The sequence below is a fragment of the Vipera berus genome (assembly GCF_964194415.1).
Source record: "Vipera berus genome assembly, chromosome: Z".
NCBI lineage: Eukaryota > Metazoa > Chordata > Lepidosauria > Squamata > Viperidae > Vipera > Vipera berus.
The window spans coordinates 31,710,804-31,730,007 of NC_138205.1; the positions used below are offsets into that span (position 1 = coordinate 31,710,804).

Sequence of the window (19,204 nt, forward strand, 5' to 3'; positions counted from 1 at the left end):
CAGCTGGAGCCTCCGAGTGGTCCTGAAGGGCAGCCTCATGTAAAGAGCATTGCAGTAGTCTATTCGAGAGGTCACGAGCGCATGAATGACTGTACATAGGGCATCTCGGTCCAGATAGGGCCGCAACTGGTCCACCAGGTGAACCTGGGCAAAAGCCCCCCTGGTCACGGCTCCTATGTGATCTTCCAAACTGAGCTCTGAGTCAAGGAGGATGCCCAAGTTGCAAGCCCTATCTACGGGGGGTAACACCTCACCCCCCATAGTTAAAGATGGAATAGGCTGGATTACCCGAGATGCAGGTATGTACAACCACTCGGTCTTATCGGGATTAAGTCGAAGCCTGTTCCTCCCCATCCAGACCCGAACCGCCTCCAAGCAACAGGACATCACATCGAGGGCATCACTGGGTTGATTTGGGGAGGAGATGAAAAACCACGAATGATCTCAGCCAGTGGCTTCATATAGATGTTGAACAGGAGGGGCGAGAGGACCGACCCCTGAGGAACTCCGCAAATGAGAGGCCTCGAGGCCGACCTCTGCCCTCCTGCCAACACCGACTGCGACTGACCCAGAAGGTAGGAGGAGAACCACTGTAAAACAGTGCCACCCACTCCCAACCCCCTGAGGCGCCGCAGTAAGATACCATGGTTGATGGTATCAAAAGCCGCTGAGAGGTCTAATAGGACTAGGACAGAGGAACAACCCCTGTCCCAAGCCCACCAGAGATCATTCACCAGCGCAACCAATGCCGTCTCCGTGCTGTACCCAGGCCTAAAACCCGATTGGTACGGGTACAGATAGTCAGTTTCCTCCAGGAACAGAGGGAGCTGATGTGCCACCACGCTCTCAACAACCTTCGCAAGAAAGTGAAGGTTGGAGACCGGATGATAGTTGTTCAAAATGGCTGGGTCCAGGGCAAGCTTCTTGAGGAGGGGCCTTACCACTGTCTCCTTCAAGGTGGCAGGGAAGCTACCCTCCCTCAAAGAAGCAGTTATTACTGCCTGGAGCCAGCCTCGTGCCCCCTCCCGAGCTGCATACACCTGCCAGGAGGGGCACGGGTCCAGTAAACACGTGGTGGAACTCAACCTCCCCATGATCCTGTCCACCTCTTCCGGAGTCACAGGGTCGAATTCTTCCCAGATAACATTCCTAAGACCGCTCATCTCCCCCTCCCCCGTCAGACTCTGCCCAGTCGGAGTCCAGACCAGCCCGAATCTGAGCGATTTTGTCTGCCAGATGCTGGCAGACAAGTATGCTGCACCTGGCTGGGTTCATACTAAATCAAAAACAAATGTTAGCATAATTGCAAGTGGAACCTTATCTGTGGCTCTCTTTGTTATCCATAGTTAATCTTGTCACACAATCATGGTTTATGGTATCAACACAATTTTGGGTGGTGTTATGACAAGCTATGATGAAAAATAGTTGGCCAATTATGGTGCCAACACGTCTGCAAACTCGTCATAGGAGTGTGTGAAAAAAGAGACATGGCATCTCTATGTTCTTTCCCTGTTCAAAGACATGGCCTCTTCCTTCGGCCAAATTTAATGGGTGAACCATATCCAACCAAAACCCGATCGCGTGTACTTTGCTTGTGAAATAATAAGAAAAAGCCTGAAAAGAAAGCTTTTCCCGCAAAGTGGGGCTTGGTGGGGCCCAGCGCATCTGTCTGTGAAGTGTTGCCCCTTTAAAACCCCTAGAGGCGACGTCAAGAAGTGATCCGAGCCGGTTCCTAGTCAAGCCAAGGCAAAGCTCAGCTACGAAGCCGCGAATCTCCAAGATCAAGAGAACGAGGGACTTGGTGTTGCCACCCAGTCTCCGGCTCTAATCACCACCATAAACAGGTGAGGGCTGCCAGCTTTTCCCTCTTCTTTCGTTCTGCGCGCCCATTTCCCGCCCCCCCTTTCTCTTTCCTTCTATCCTGTCCCGACTTTGTCTTTAATAAAGGGAGTGGGACGGAGCAGTAAGCCACTGTAAGCCTTCCCACGGTTTTAGTGTCTCCTCCTTCCCACTCCAACCCATTTCGCTCCTCTCGGCTGGAATGTTCCCTCACTGTCGCCCCGGTTCTTCCTTTGCATTGTCATCTCGCCTCTAACCCTAAACAAAATCTCTTTATCTTGAGATTTAGCTGTCGTTGAAGATTTGCTCCCTCCACCGAAACCCGTCTTCCTTCCATCCCTTCTTCTTTCAAATCTGTTCACTCCAAAACCACGCGGATCCTTTCCGATCTCTCTTTTTATTAATGGGCAGATTTGCCGGAGTATTGCATTCTCTCTTTCCTCTCCGTCTCTCGTTTAATCCTTACGCCCTGAGTAGCCTTGCGCGTGCGAGCTCTTGCTGTTGTTTCATTTTAGATTGTTCGCGGCTTTAAGTGTGGTACGGCTTGGAAGAGATCTGAAATGATGAATATAATTCCTCCGATTCCTCGCTGGAAAAAAAGGGGAGGAGATGTGTATTATCCACATCACAGAGAATAGCTGGGTTCATGTGACGTATTTAACTATGGTTAATTGAACCACGATGAACCTATGCCAAATTTCTGGGCTTTCATAACACACTGAATCATAAATTGGATTAGGCGATCAGTATTATTAAGCCAAAATATCGGTAGCCAGGATATGGCTTAGTGTATTGTGCAAAATGGCAATCATTGTACTACATGGGTTTAGTTGTAGTGCGATCCAGTATGTGAGTCTACTTTGAATTAAGTCTCGGTGGGAATTGCTTTCAGAGGAATGGGTGAAATGGTTTGCAGCTTGTTTCTGGTAAGATAAAATGATGATGATGATGATGATGATGATGATGATGATGATGATGATGATTCCTTTCAAATCCAGTTGAATGATGTTCTCTTACTGGGGCATGAATGAATGAATATTTTCTTTTTGCTGGTCAAAAGTATTTTTCCCCCTCTGAAATAAGTGCAGGAAAACCATAATATGCCTTTAAATCACTAAATCTTCACCATTCCCTGGGTATTTTAAAAGCGGTCCTTTTCTTTAAATTGCTTTGCCTTATTTCATCATAGTGTGATGATAGACAAAATGGATGGCACACCTTCTCACAATATTCAACTCCCTAGGTCTCTGCATTATTCCATAATATGGCAACTGTACAGTATTAGTGTTTTGCAGCAAATTAACACAAAGTAGGTGGTGGTCTGCATTTCTGAATTTTAGATAGATTACCTGTTTGGATGTCTAGGATACCTAATATAGTGCACACACACCCAACTCTTGAGAATTCAGAGATTCTGGAAACCTGTTTAGACTTAATGAGAAAAAGAAATTACATTCTATGTTTTCTCTTTTCTCACACTGTATGTAGCTAGGAGTATAAAAGATGCTGTTTTTTAAAAGAAATTAGGAGATGTGCTCTTTTGCTTTGTCACTTATGTGGCTGACTCTCCTCCCCTCCTTACAACAATCTTTTGAGGTAGGTTGAATTGAGAAAGTAGAACTGAAGTCACTTAATTAGATACGTGGCTGAGTAAATATTTGAACCATGGGTTTCAACCAGCACAAAAATTCAGGAGTAACCAAGCCTCTAGTCTCCAAGAGTTTTGAATTGCCTTCCCCTGATTCTTGGTCAATGACCATGCTGATTTTAGGGATCTATCACATCTAGAATAGGCAAAGTTCTCTAGCACTACTTTGAAACTGTATTAAAGTGATTGTTGCTGGCTAATGATCAGTCATGCACAAGGCAAGCTGTGATTTATTTTGCACATTTTCAATTTTAGATTATTTACTCCTGCCTTTATTTTATGTTTTATGTGGCTCAGTGGGTTAGGACGCTGAGCCTGTCGATCAGAAGGTTGGCAGTTTGGCGGGTTGAATCCCGAGTGCCGCGTAGCAGAGTGAGCGCCTGTTACTCGTCCCAGCTTCTGCCAACCTAGCAGTTCGAAAGCACGTAAAAAATGCAAGTAGAAAAATAGGGACCACTACGGTGGGAAGGTAACAGCGTTCCGTGCGCCTTTGGCGTCTAGTCATGCCGGCCACATGACCACGGAGACGTCCTCGGACAAGCGCTGTCTCTTCGGCTTTGAAACGGAGATGAGCACCGGCCCCTAGAGTCGGAAACGACTAGCACGCATGTGCGGGGGAACCTTTACCTTACCTTTACCTTATTATTTTTATAAATAAGCCAAGGCAGCTAACATTCCTAATACTCTTTCCTCCTATTTTCTACCCAACAACAACCGTGCAAGGTGCACTGGGTTGAGAGAGAGTGACTTGCTCAAATCACCCAGCCAGCTTTCATGCCTAAGTGAGACTAGAATTCCCAATCTCCTGGTTTCTAGTCTGTTGCCTTAACCACCAAAGTAATAATTTATTGTTAGATATATTGTAAGTGCCCAATCTCTGTTACATCATTGACAAAGTCCATTTAGTTAATTTTAGTTTCTGACATAACACTTTTATAAAGAACCAACTTTTACAGATAATGTGTTATTTATTTGAATTCAGCCAGCTGTGCTATGCCATGGACCGTTCTGCACATTCTGTCTAAATATTTATTCCAAATTGTTCTGATGGCAAAAAGGTGAAAGTTGCACAGATTATATTATTGGGGGGGGGGGAAGCGGATCACATTAACTTTGCAGATTAATTTTAAATTTATTTGGCATAATAAAGTGTCTGGTTTGCAGCCAGCCATCCCCCCCCACACCAAACCAGTGTGATTACTCATGATCATTAAGGCTTAATTCATAAATAGTTTATATGTGTCAATGCATCATCCATGAATCCACATTTTGTGAGAATGAGTGTTTTATATGGTAAAATTTACACTTTTACATTATCCTATCCATTAGTCTTAGATTTTTAGTTGCTGACCTAGCTTTTGAGAATTTCTTTGTGTGGGTTGGGGGAGCGGGTTGAGGCAAGAGGAGAAAAGCAATTGGATGTTTAAAATTCCAGTAGATAAGAGAGTATAGCTATATTTAACATTTCTTTTCAGCATGTGCAATCCCAGTTGTAGCCAAATTTTGAAACATACTTGAGATTTTATTTTCAAAATGGCCCTGAATGATCTGCATTTCCTTTTTTAAAAAAAAAATCCATCACAATAAGACTCTGTATGTGTCTCTATAAAAATAGAAAGCTACTAAGATTGCACTCTGTGGAGGTGGAGTGCACAGCATATTACATAATATGAAATGTGATGATAGGCTGGCACACCAAATAGATTAGTGGTCTGTTTGCCCCCCCTCCCCGGTCACATGAATTCATTTCTGCATAATGCACAAGTGTGTTGGTGCTGACGTTGATAATTTTGAATGGATATGTCATAATGATGTTGATTTCCTTGGACTACTGAATTGGGGCACATGGGATTAGTGGATGAATAGATTATGATGGCCTGTGTATGCATGAAAGATATAGAGGACTGCTTTGTGAAAGATTGATGCTTTCCTAAAAGCAACATGAGTACAAGCTCAAATTCCTACTGCTATTTTTCCTGTCCCTTAAACATATTTATTACCCTCAGTCAACCATCCATGACTGCCCAAGGTGTTCATACTGTGAACAGCTGCTCTAAATGATCTCTCTTAATGATCCTTCTACCTGCTGTCAAATAGTGGGAAAAATATATTGTTACTTATGCTGTTTGCATACAACCTATGCAGGAGATGCATAAGGAAGTATATCCCCCCCTTAGGAATGATGATGGCCATGGTTTTCCCTTCTAAATTATTCTTAAAAATAAAACATCTTTTGGGATCTAGATATAGCTCACCTTGCATTCAGTGAGGATTTCTGCAATCTTCTATAATCTTGAATCACTTTCTCAAATAATTATTTTCAATCATTTTCCTGAGGACATACAAAATAGTTTCAAGAGAAGTTAAACAAATAGTTAAAAACAATAAAGTTAACCATGCAACTTAAAAGGCATAGCTAACAAGAGAAACCTGAAGCTGCTCTGTAGGAGAACAAAGAAATTATTTCTATGTCACTCTCTTTTCAACCTTTTTCCTTCTTCGTTGAATGTCTTTCCACTGACCTTTTATTTATACCCCATTGGGGATAGATTGTCAAAGGGTAAGGGGGAAATCTATCTATAAGGTCACTGAAAACAACCTTATGACACACAATCAATTTATATCCCACATTTCTATCTAATGGAATCTCATAAGCATTTTTCCCTTCACTTTATAAAGTTAAATTGTTTAAAACATTTTCAAACAAAAATATTCCAGTTTGTGAATACTCCATGCTCCACAATCAGTTTAGCAAATATGCACCCAATGTTTTACTGCCATTCTATGGTATGAACTCATTGAATATTTTCTTTCCCAATTCTTCTCCATCTAAATTGGAATTGAGATTGGAAATTGGAATTCCATTCTGCCTAAGTCATACTCCAAAATTTAATGCCCATACTAGCTCAAAGTTCCCAAAAATTTACTGCTGATTTTTGTTTATTAAAGCAATTCCATAAGAGTTGCTTACTTTGCAACCTTAAGGCTTATGTAGACAACAAGAGCAATATGTGGTATAAAAACATTTTTAATGTAGCAGCAAAAGCAAGGATTTGATAAGATTGAAAATGCAGCAGGCAAATGGAAGCTATTCTAATCTTTAAGGAATTTATTGTGCTTTATTATTCCTGCTTGTCATCCTCCTCCTCCTCTTGCTTTTGAGATTTGCATATCCCTGAAGCATCCTTAGATGATCCTTATACAGATGGGAAACATAATTTGTTTTCAACAGTTTTCTGCCCTGGAATCTGTAGTTTCTGTTTGCCTGTGTCCAAGATGTGAAAAAATAAGATAATGTTGAAAGCCTAAAGGCCAGTCCAGAATTCTATTAAGTGATCATAAATCACAGTGCAAACATCTGAAATAAGAGGGTGGAATACCAAGAACTGATTGAGTCCTGTTTTGTAGGTATGCATTAAATTATAATATGTTTCTTGTTTTCACCCTCTGATTACTGCAATTTGGGTGTGTGGGATCCTGCAGGTTTTATAGACAGTCTGGAGTCTAACCACCTAAGAATCCTTGTTAGAGATTTTTTTTCTTACATGTAAAATCCCAGAAAATAGATATGGTAACCAGAGTAAAAGTTGTATGACCTTGCCTTCTGTCTTCACAATTTAGGCTGGGCTACCAACAATCCTTATTTGAATCTGTTTTTTGATTCTGAGATTCTTTTATACAGTTCAGTCTATACTTCCTGTAAGGAAAGGCTGCATCTCGCCTCTTAATTAGGACCAACTCCATTCCTAATGTATTATTGATTCTCCAATTATTGATTAACTGCTACTCGTGAGCATGTCAGTTCTCTGACTAATATTTTCCTCCTGTCAGCAGATTGGGTTGAGATTTCTCTTGTGAACAGTCAGTGAGGGTTGGACTAATAATGGAACACATTAGAAGAGATCAGCCCAAATGGCTATTTTGTTTACCAAGAAATCATACAAGGAATGTTGGCTAAAACTTTAGAATTTATAAGAACATCTGTATTTTTTCACATATAGCTGGTTCATCTGCACCTCACCTTGGGATGCATCAGCTCATGAATTGCACCGCTAGATCTTACAAAAAGAGACAATTGCTGAAAAAAATGTTAATATTCAGTGAAATTTGGCATTGTGTTCAACAAGTTTAGGGAGATCTTGGTTCAAATCCCCATTTAGCTGTAAGTTTACTGAATGTCTTGAGCCAGCTCCGCTCTGTCAGCCTTCACCATCTCCCAGTGAATTGGAGAAAGAAATAGAACAGTTCTATTGTTTGGAAGAAAATAATAATAATAATTAATATTTTTCTTGCAATATTTTTCCTAGTGTCTGGGAGTGTAATGGACTGTGGGAATGGCCTGAGGAGACAGGAAGGAGAGGGACATACTGGATGACCAGCATGTAAAAGTTCAGTTCATCCAAAGGGAGGATGGTGTGGGAAAAAATTCAGAAGGGATCCTTCCTAGTTTTCTAGAGTGTAAAAGCAAAAGGAAGGGGGAAGGAGAAATACTTTCAGTCTTGTAAACTTCTGTTAATGTAACCTAACAATAAAGAAAGACATAGTATTCCTGATTGCGCTTCTTGTCTAGATAAGCCCATGGATTATTGCTAACATCAATCTTGCAAGAAAAAGAAGCAATTTGATTGCTTTGAGGAAATTGAACCAGTTCATCAATCCTTTGGGAAAATGTGTTTTTAGTTTTTTGGCAATGACCCTTACAGGAAACTAGTCACAAAATGAGTAACCTCTCAATCCTGCTGGAAGGATTTGCCTCTAAGAGCTTACACCCCAACTTCACTGTATTCCATTACAGCTGTATTTGTTAAGGTCCAATAAGAACCAAGGCTTACTTTCTTCTATCTAACCTCTATTTAGTGTAGTAAATAGTTATACACTGGAGAAAGAAAGATTTGGTTTTTACTGTAACTTAAAATTATAGTTCCCCTTCATGGATTACTGCCTTGTCTTGGCGAAGGGGCTTGCGTAATTCAATGAAGCTATGAGCTATGCCGTGCAGGGCCACCCAAGACGGAAAGGTCATAGCAGAGAGTTCTGACAAAACACGATCCACTGGAGAAGGAAATGGCAACCCATTCCAGTATCTTTGCCATGAAAACCCTATGGACAGTACCAAAAGGCAAAATGATATGATGCTGGAAGATGAGCCCCTCAGGTTGGAAGGCATCCAATATGCTACTGGGGAAGAGCAGAGGGCTAGTACTAGTAGCACCAGAAAGAATGAAGTGACTGGGCCAAAGCTGAAAGGACGCTCAGCTGTGCATGTGTCTGATGGTGAAAGGAAAGTCCAATGCTGTAAAGATTTTTTCTCCATAGGAACCTGGAATGTAAGATCCATGAATCCAAGCTGGACATGGTCAAACAAGAGATGACAAGACTGAATATCGACATCTTAGGAATCAGTGAACTAAAATGGACAGGAATGGGTGAATTTAATTCAGATGACCATCAGGTATACTACTGCGGGCAAGAATCCCTCAGAAGAAATGGAGTAGCCTTCATAGTCAATAAAAGAGTAGTAAAAGCAATACTGGGATACAATCCCCAAAATGACAGAATGATCTCAGTTCGAATCCAAGGCAATCCATTCAATATCACAGTAGTCCAAGTCTATGCCCCAACCACCGGTGCTGAAGAGGATGAAATTGACCAGTTCTATGAAGCCCTACAGCACCTTATAGAACTAACACCAAAAAATGATGTCCTTATCATCATGGGGGATTGGAATGCTAAAGTAGGAAGCCAAAAGATAACTGGAATAACAGGCAAGTTTGGCCTTGGAGTACAAAATGAAGCAGGGCACAGGCTGATAGAATTTTGTCAAGAGAATACGATGGTCATAGCAAACACTCTTTTCCAACAACCCAAGAGACGGCTCTACACATGGACATCACCAGACAGTCAACACAGAAATCAGATTGACTATGTGCTCTGCAGCCAAAGATGGAGAAGCTCTATACAGTCAGTAAAAACAAGACCAGGAGCTGACTGTGGCTCAGACCATGAGCTTCTTGTTGCAAAATTTAGGCTTAAACTGAAGAAAGTAGGGAAAAGCACTAGGCCACTCAGGTATGAACTAAATCATATCCCTGATGAATATACAGTAGAGGTGACAAATAGATTTAAAGAATTAGATCTGATAGACAGAGTGCCTGAAGAACTATGGACAGAGGTTCACAACTTTGTACAAGAGGTAGCAACTAAAACCATCCCAAAGAAAAAGAAATGTAAGAAAGCAAAATGGCTGTCTGAGGAAGCTTTGCAAATAGCTGAGGAAAGGAGGGAAGCAAAAGGCAAGGGAGAAAAAGAAAGATGCACCCAATTGAATGCAGAATTCCAGAGAATAGCTAGAAGAGATAAGAATGCCTTCTTAAATGAACAGTGCAAATAAATAGAAGAAACAATAGAATAGGGAGGACCAGAGATCTCTTCAAGAAAATTGGAGAGATGAAGGGAACATTTCATGCAAAAATGGGTAGGATAAAGGACCAAAATGGCAGGGACCTAACAGAGGCAGAAGAAATTAAGAAGAGGTGGCAAAATTACACAGAAGAACTATACAAGAACGAGCTTAACATCCCTGATAACCACAATGAGGTGGTCACTGACCTTGAGCTAGACATCCTTGAATGTGAAGTGAAGTGGGCCTTAGGAAAGCTGAGCAACAACAAAGCTAGTGGAGGTGATAGTATTCCAGCTGAGCTATTCAAAATCTTAAAAGATGATGCAGTAAAAGTGCTACACTCAGTTTGCCAGCAAATTTGGAAAACTCAACAGTGGCCACAGGATTGGAAAGATCAGTTTACATTGCAATTTCAAAGAAAGGCAGTGCCAAAGAATGTACAAACTATTACACCATTGCACTCAATTCACATGCTAATAAAGTTATGCTTAAAATCCTACAAGCTAGAATCCAGCAGTATGTGGATCAAAAACTACCAGAAGTACAGGCAGGATTTCGAAGAGGCAGAGGAACTAGAGATCAAATTGCCAACATACGCTGGATCATGGAGAAAGCTAGGGAGTTCCAGAAAAACATCTACTTCTGCTTCATTTACTATGCTAAAGCCTTTGATTGTGTGGATCACAACAAACTGTGGCAAGTTCTTAAAGAGATGGGCGTACCAGACCATCTTATTTGTCTCTTGAGAAACTTATATGCGGGTCAAGAAGCAACAGTGAGAACTGGATACGGAACCACTGATTGGTTCAAAATTGGGAAACAAGTCTGGCAAGGCTGTATACTGTCACCCTGCCTATTTAACTTATATGCAGAGTACATCATGAGAAAGGCAGGGCTAGATGAATCAAAGGTTGGAATTAAGATTGCCAGGAGAAATATCAGCAACCTAAGATATGCAGATGATACCACTCTAATGGCAGAAAGTGAAGAGGAAATAAAGAGCCTCTTGTTGCGGGTGAAGAAGGAGAGTGCAAAAGTTGGGTTACAACTTAACATTAAGAAAACCAAGATCATGGCATCCGGCCCTCTCAATTCCTGGCAAATAAATGGGGAAGAAATGGAGGTAGTGACAGATTTTATTTTGCTGGGCTTCAAGATCACCGCAAATGGGGACTGCAGCCAAGAAATTAAAAGACGCTTGTTCCTGGGGAGGAAAGCAATGGCAAATCTAGACAGCACACTAAAAAACAGAGACATCACCCTGTCAACAAAAGTGCATATAGTCAAGGCTATGGTCTTCCCAGTTGCAATGTATGGCTGTGAAAGTTGGACCATAAGAAAAGCTGAATGCCAAAAAATTGAGGCCTTTGAACTATGGTGTGGAGAAGACTCCTGCGAGTCCCTTGGACTGCAAGGTGATCAAACCGGTCAGTCCTAGAGGAGATCAACCCTGACTGCTCTTTAGAAGGCCAGATCCTGAAGCTAAAACTCAAATACTTTGGCCACCTAATGAGAAGGAAGGACTAACTGGAGAAGAGCCTAATGCTGGGAAAGATTGAGGGCAAGAGAAGAAGGGGACGACAGAGAATGAGGTGGCTGGATGGAGTCACTGAAGCAGTAGGTGTGAGCTTAAATGGATTCCAGAAGATGGTAGAGTACAGGAAGGTCTGGAGGAACATTGTCCATGGGATCGTGATGGGTTGGACATGACTTCGCAACTAAGAACAAAAAATTATAGTTGTAGATTCCTAACTTAAGCAGAATAATATTGCATTGTTTATAGTTGGAATTTATAGTGATAAAAGTTTAACATTCTTTTCAGAATAATATTTTTCTTATCATGATATAATAAAACTGTTGATTGATTAATTATATACTGTTGAGTCATTTTTCATTTCTCCGTGATGATTTATCTCTGTTAATTCAAGACTCCCAATAGGGTACTTATTGCCACTATAACTGAGTCCTTGTGCTGGTCATCCTCTTCTTTGTTTCACCTTTCCTAGTGCTAAAGCCTTATTCAGGAAGCTAGGTCTTTGCATAATGGACTGAAATAGGATAATTTGAACCTGGTTATTTGTACCTTGAATGAGAACTCTAGTTGATTTATTTGCTGATCCGTTAGCATGTTTTCTTGGCTGTCTGTAGTATCCTCAAAAGGGACGCGGTGGCTCAGTGGGTTAGGACGCTGAGCTTGTCGATCAGAAGGTCGGCAGTTTGGCGGGTCGAATCCCGAGTGCCGCGTAACAGAGTGAGTGCCTGTTACTCGTCCCAGCTTCTGCCAACCTAGCAGTTCGAAAGCACGTAAAAATGCAAGTAGAAAAATAGGGACCACTATGGTGGGAAGGTAACAGCATTCCGTGCACCTTTGGCGTCTAGTCATGCCGGCCACATGACCACGGAGATGTCCTCGGACAAGTGCTGGCTCTTCGGCTTTGAAACGGAGATGAGCACCGGCCCCTAGAGTCGGAAACGACTAGCACGTATGTGCGGGGGAACCTTTACCTTTACCTTTTTTAGCATGTTTTCTTGGCTGTCTGTAGTATCCTCAGGAGACTTCCCCAAACCAAAGTTGAAAGGCGTCAATACTCTTACTATCCTACTTCTTTAAAGTCCAACTTTTGCTTCCATAGAGTATCACAGCATGATTTTAATTAGATACAGTGCTGCATTTGAGTATCTCTTCTAAGGCCTTTGTGGCTGGTCTACTAGTCTATATTGTATTTCTTGTTTGCTTATTCCATTACTGTTGTTAGCTGATCCTAAAAGGCTACTTTGCCAATTCTGAGGCTGGTGGTTCTGCTTGTTGTCATTAGTTGGTCTTTTTTGTATTTAATTTTAGTCCCATTTTTTTCTATTATGTTCTTTTATTTTTAGTACTAGGGCTTGGCAATGCTTTGCATTTTTAGCTATCAGGATATTGTAATGTTATCAACAGAGTGTAGGCTCTTGATGTTTCTCCAATTTTAAAGCATGCTCACTATTTCTAATTATACAGATAGTCCGCTACATATGAACATGATTGAGCCTGCCCATCATGTTGTTGTAATGGTCATAAAACAGGTCAGTCATATGAGCGACCAAATTTTATGACCTTTTTTTGTGAACAAGCAGTTGTAAAATGGCCATAACAAATGCTGCAGTTGTTAAGCAAACAAATGGTCCACTATAGGTATGGTTCTGCTAAAAACTGAAAGTAAGTGCCAGTTTTTAGCAAAATGCTGCAAATAACGATAGATGCAATTACACTCCCATGCACCTGAAGTTAGGTCACATGATCACAGAATGGAACTGATCTTCAAACATAGATTGTAAATCCCTGTTTTTGAGTCAATTGCAACTTCAAATGATTGCTGTACAATCTTTCAGCATCACCTAAAAAAGAAATGTCAGCATGCTGTTCAGTATATGTATGTAAACAATAAGCTATATTTATTATCTGTATTACTGAGGTAAAGAATGTAAAGAAGAGCAACTAAGATGATTAAAGGCCTGGAGACTAAAACATATGAAGAACGGTTGCAGGATTTGGGGTTGGCTAGTCTAGAGAAAAGAAGGAGAAATGATAACAGTATTCCAGTATTTGAGAGGTTTCCCCAAAGAGGAGGGGGTCAATTTATTTTCCAAAGCACCAGAAGGCAAGACAAGAAACAATGAATGGAAACTAATCAAGGAGAGAATCAACCTGGAATTAAGGAGAAACTTCCTAACAGTGAGGACAATTAACCAGGGGAACAGCTTGCCTTCAGAAGTTGTAGGTACTTCGTCACTGGAGGCTTTTAAGAAAAGACTGGACAGCCACTTGTCTGAAATGGTATAGGGCAGTGATGGCAAACCTTTTAGAGACCGAGTGCCCCAAAAGCACCCTACCCTGCCCCTGCCCCACCCTCGCTCCATCCCCTGCCCTGCCCGCCCTCAGGGCCACCTACCACCTCCACAGCCTGCTACAGATCGCCCAGGCGGCCCTGCAGTGCCATGTTGGCCACGCTCTCCGCCCATGCCCCAATGCATCACCTGCATGTGACGGGGCGCGAGGGTGGAATCTTGTCCCTGCTGCCCAGCTGCTATGTGCTTGGCTGCTCTGCTCTGTAGGGGCCATGCCCAGGGACAACTCTCCTCTGGGGGGGCTACTGGTGAGGAGGGGGCCACGGGGGGAGGCAGGGCTGGGGCGATGGCACGCGTGCTCACAGAGAGTGCTCTGAGTGCCACCTCTGGCACGCATGCCATAGGTTTGCCACCACTGGTATGGGGTCTCCTGTTTGAGCAAGGGGCTGGGCTAAAAGACATCTCTCTTCCAGCTCTATTCTGATTGCATTTTTTTATAAAAACTTAAGAGAAATTGCATTTTTAAAATATATTGATCTCAAAGAATATGAGATTAATAAGTAATTGTGGGAAAAGCAAAACAAATGAGATCTAGGCAGAGGGCTTCAAATATTTAGCTCTTACAAGCCTGGCTTTGAATCTTTGTGTTTTTCCTTGGTTGCGATGTATGGTTAGCAATTCTCTTTCCTTGAATGCAGTCTTCATTTTTTCCACAGCTGCACACTTGTGTAGTTCTTTTACTGTTGGAAATAACTGCACAAATTTGAATGGGGCAGATGGTAGATTACTTCATTTAGGTGGGCTTTTAATAAAACGTGCCAGCTTTTGCATATTCTTCATAACTGGGACGGGAAATTTTCAGATTTTTAAAAATTTGAATGTGGGAGAAAGTGAAATTGGCAGAAGATAAGTATCTTCTTGACATTTTTTTCTTATTCCTCTTCTTTATTGTCTAAAGAATAAAATGCAAAAACTAAAATAAAAAAAAATCACCTGGTGAAGACCAAGTCTATTATTTATAAATAATCTCTGAACTTGATGCAGGGTATCAGAATCAAGTGGGTGTATGCTACATTTTGAGATCATTTTTTGAAGAGGTGTTGTTCAATTCTTCTCTCTCTACAGGATCACCACAGAAGAAGAAATAATTATTTGTAATTCTGTCACTGAGAAGACCTCCCTGGTTGTCGAAATGCCTGTTGCTTCAACCAACTCTGAGACAGGTAAGAACTTATTCCTATTTCTGATCCATATTTTTCCAGATATTCTCCAGAAATCTAGAGCTAAACTCTAGTCTTTCTGGTGAACAAATCTGGTTGATTATTGCATTTTCTGTGAGATAAAGCAAGGATATGTAGGCATTTTATACTGCTCCCATAATTTCTTGCCAGTGTCAACTGGATTTACAGGAGTTCAAGTTGGAACTTACCAGAAAACTACAACATTCCTAATCCTTGATTAATGTAATGTGATCCATTTAAGTTTCAGTATTCATAAAACTTGCTTAAGAAGTTGATTGAGTTACCCCATTTTCTGCATTTGCTAAACCTCTGAATCATAAACTAACCCAAATTAGGTATACTTTGATTGCACCAATGAACGGGTCGGAACTGTTTTACAGTACTTCCATCACCTATTGATATTTTCTGGTTAGTAACCATAATAAAGATGTGTATGTATATAAACTAATCAGACTGGCTGGGTTCAGCTAAAAATAATCAAATTTAACAGATTGTACAGATGGAGCTGCTAGGTCTTTGACTTGATTAACTGAGTTGTACAAACCCAGCTATTCTGCTTTTACATTTTGCATTAAGGTTTGCTTTAATTTTAGACAGAGCTTTCTCTCTGTCAGTCTTTTTCAATCTGGTGGAGGCAGCCAGTCTTAGAACTCACTAGATCAGACATGTCAAACACAAGGCCCGGGGGCCGGATTCGGCCCACGAAGTGGTTTCATGTGGCCCGCGAAGCCATCCTGGAAATAGTGAGGGAATGGCCCCCACTGCCTTGGCTCTGGCCCAGAGACCCTCCTTCTGCCAGAGACCCTCAGATCTGTCCCACTCCTTCCCAGGCCCCCATAGGCACCCTTGATGTGAACGATGTAGAGCTGGCCATGCCCACCCAGTAGGCCATACGCACTCTAGCCACGCCCACCCAGTAGGTCATGCCCACCCAGGCCACACCCACCCAACCCCCTGAGGGCAACCGCAATGCTGATGCGGCCCTCAATGAAATTGAGTTTGACACCCCTGCGCTAGATCTTTTGTTTTACAATCCCCAACAGCTCCAGGGATTAAAGATTATGGATATGTTCCTATGCATACCAGAGGAGACATACAAGATGGTTAGCCCTGTCTTTTGCAGTTTTACTAGGACAGGAGAGATTTGGCCTTAAGGAAGTCCAAGCAACGGTGTAAGAGAGAGTGGGCTGCAGAGATTAACTAGGAGGAGGGAGACCCCCTAGACTACCCTTTGCCATTGAGAATTACCGGAATATTTGGGGCCTCTCTGCCAGCATCTCATAAGTTTATTGGCTGTGGGAATAAAATGAAGGTTGATCTCTCTATAAGCTACTTTCAACTCTTGGAGAATATAAACAATAAACAATTCTCTGCAATATTGGATCCACATATTTTAGTTATACAGACAATCTGTGTCTGAATTGTTAACAGACAGATTGTTTGGATTGATAAACAGTGCTGGTAAATATAGTAGTGGGGTCAGCTTACTCTGCACATTTCATTGTTAACTGCCTTATTCTTTGGATCTAGAGGAGTATAGTTTTATTTCTTCAAGATAGCATATTTCCCTCTCTCAGTTGTTGCATTGTATAAGTAGAAAATTATTGTTGATGTTCAGCATATACCTGTTTAATCTCTATCTGTGGTCATATGGTAGACATGCTCAGCTTTGTCCTGACATTGTTCCCCCTGTTCACACACAAGGAAACAGCTTCTGTTTTATTGTAGGATAATAATTTAAAGACACCATTAGTTAGTATTCAGCCAAGACATCATAATCCAATGCAAACAACTGTTTCCTGCCTTTGAGGGAGCCTCTTTTATGTCCAGAATCTTAAAATGATTTTGAAAGAGAATGGAAACCCAATAAGCCTTCTACTTGTCTCTGTGCATTCTCAACTATTATATTGGAATTAGGTTACTGTCCATTAGTTTTAAACCTGGAACAAGATTTGTCTATTAAAGAAATATTTCTTTTTCCTTCAGGGATAGGCAGGGTTTTTCCCCCCAGATAGTAATAATTAAATTTACATTTCAGCTGTCTAAAAAGCTCCAATTCAGATGCCATTTGTAGAAACCAGATGAAATTTTACAAAACTTTCTTTAAAAGGTGATCAAGCCACTTTCTAAATATGATAAATTGATTGAAGTGGGTTGTTTTTGCATCTTCTCAAATAGAATTGAATATTGAATGTAGTCTCTCCATAAAAACAATTCCTGATTTACTATTGATTTTTGAGGAGAGAGAAAAGAATAGAGGGTTAGGCTCAATAGCCAAAATGATTCTTTCCAGATGTATAATTCTGTGAAATTGCTGGTTTTGGTGTTAGTGGTGTTTGGGATTGCAAAGAGTAGACCTGCAAGTTGCTTTACTTAACTTGAGAAGGCAGCTGAGGATTTTCTGAATTTCTAAGTTTTCTACCTTTTTTTAAACTAGGGAGGTAAAGGTAAAGGTTCCCCCTCACATGCGTGCTAGTCGTTTCAGACTCTAGGGGCTGGTGCTCATCTCCGTTTCAAAGCCGAAGAGCCAGCGCTTGTCCAAGGACGTCTCCGTGGTCATGTGGCCGGCATGACTAGACGCCAAAGGCGTATGGAACGCTGTTACCTTCCCACCGGAGTGGTCCCTATTTTTCTACTTGCATTTTTACGTGCTTTCGAACTGCTAGGTTGGCAGAAGCTGGGACGAGTAACAGGCGCTCACTCTGCTACACGGCACTCGGGATTCGACCCACCAAAATGCCGACCTTCTGATCGACAAGCTCAGCGTCCTAACCCACTGAGCCACCGTGTCCCTCAGGGTAGGGAACAGGATACCAAAAGGTTTCAACATGTGACATTAGGGAATGCATGAAATAGAAAATGATGTTTTGTTTTAAACCTGAGAAGATGCATCATGTTTTGGAAGGTTTGTCAAAGCATACTGGGTAGGCAGTAGATTGGCAGAAGCTCTTGGCTGTTCCAGGTTTTGCCTGAAACAAATCCTGGAGAGTCTTACAAAGTGAGTAGACCTTGTCCTTTTCTTCCATCCTCCTCTCCTTGGCTTGAATATTGGCCTGGCTGCCCATCTTCCCAGTGCCTTGCTTCTCCTCTTTCTCTTTAACCGTTGCATTTCCAGTGTCATTGGCTTTCAATACAACCTAGATATAGTTCTCAACTTTTAACTGGTTGCTTAGTGACCATTCAAAATTATGTCAGAACCTCCAAAAGGCATGGCCCAGTTCCGTAGTTCTGATATCCCCCCCATCGTCATGTGACTGCATTTTGGCCACGTGGCAACCAGCCTGCATTTCACAGCTCTTTGAGCATCTCAGAGTCACATGACCCTGATTTACAAAGTTTTTGCTGAAAGTCAGTTTACATCCAGTTTTCACCAAAAACCCCCCACCAAAAAGCCAAAAAAACCCCCAATAGCAAATGTTGGGTTTACTTAACAATCATAGCATTCACTTAACATGTGGCGACTCACTTTAGGCTCCATTACGGTTGTAAGTTGAGGACTACCTTGTATCAGTCAATTCTTCTATACATAGCTAGTTTGCCACCTGCAATGCACGAAGAATAGGCACACAAGCACCAAACAAAATTTATTTATTTATTTATTTTAATTCCATTTATATCCCACCCTTCTCCGAAGACTCAGGGCGGCTTACAAGCTTAGCAGTAGCCTTCATTCTATGTATATGCCTGCTTATTAGGGTTTTCAACCCCCCCCCCAAGCGGCATTATTACAAAGTCAGCTTAATTGCCCCCAACAAAATGAACTAGCAATTTAGGTTGTCAAGACTGGATTGTGTTTAGCATGTATAGATTTCCCTGACATTGTATGCCATATGCCAAATAAATAAATAAAATATATAAATCCTCCATACCTCTGATTTTCTTGGGGTTTTCCTCTCCCTACTTCTCTTTAGCCTTCAAGCACTACAATCAGTGCCTGTGGCTTTTTCCTACCTAACCCAGAAATATATCTTCCAGAACCCATATGATTTAGTCTAAAGGTAAAGGTAAAGGTTCCCCCACACATGCGTGCTAGTCGTTTCCAACTCTAGGGGCCGGTGCTCATCTCCGTTTCAAAGCTGAAGAGCCAGCGCTTGTCCAAGGATGTCTCCATGGTCATGTGACAGGTATGACTAGACGCCAAAGGTGCATGGAACGCTGTTACCTTCCCACCGTAGTGGTCCCTATTTTTCTACTTGCATTTTTACGTGCTTTTGAACTGCTAGGTTGGCAGAAGCTGGGACGAGTAAC

General features: G+C 41.7%; 1 protein-coding gene across 1 annotated transcript in view; it reads left to right on the forward strand.

Moving 5' to 3' along the window:
* Nucleotides 1-1,835: 1,835 nt before the first annotated feature.
* Nucleotides 1,836-19,204, forward strand: part of LOC308678941 (MAGUK p55 subfamily member 2-like) — a gene marked incomplete at its 3' end in the record, with an annotated part of 38,872 nt that continues 21,503 nt past the window's right edge. The window contains exons 1-2 of the mRNA XM_081346170.1: nt 1,836-1,844; nt 14,841-14,938. Coding sequence (XP_081202296.1) covers nt 14,908-14,938 — 31 coding nt within the window. The 5' untranslated portion in view covers nt 1,836-1,844; nt 14,841-14,907. The remainder of the gene's footprint in view (nt 1,845-14,840; nt 14,939-19,204) is intronic.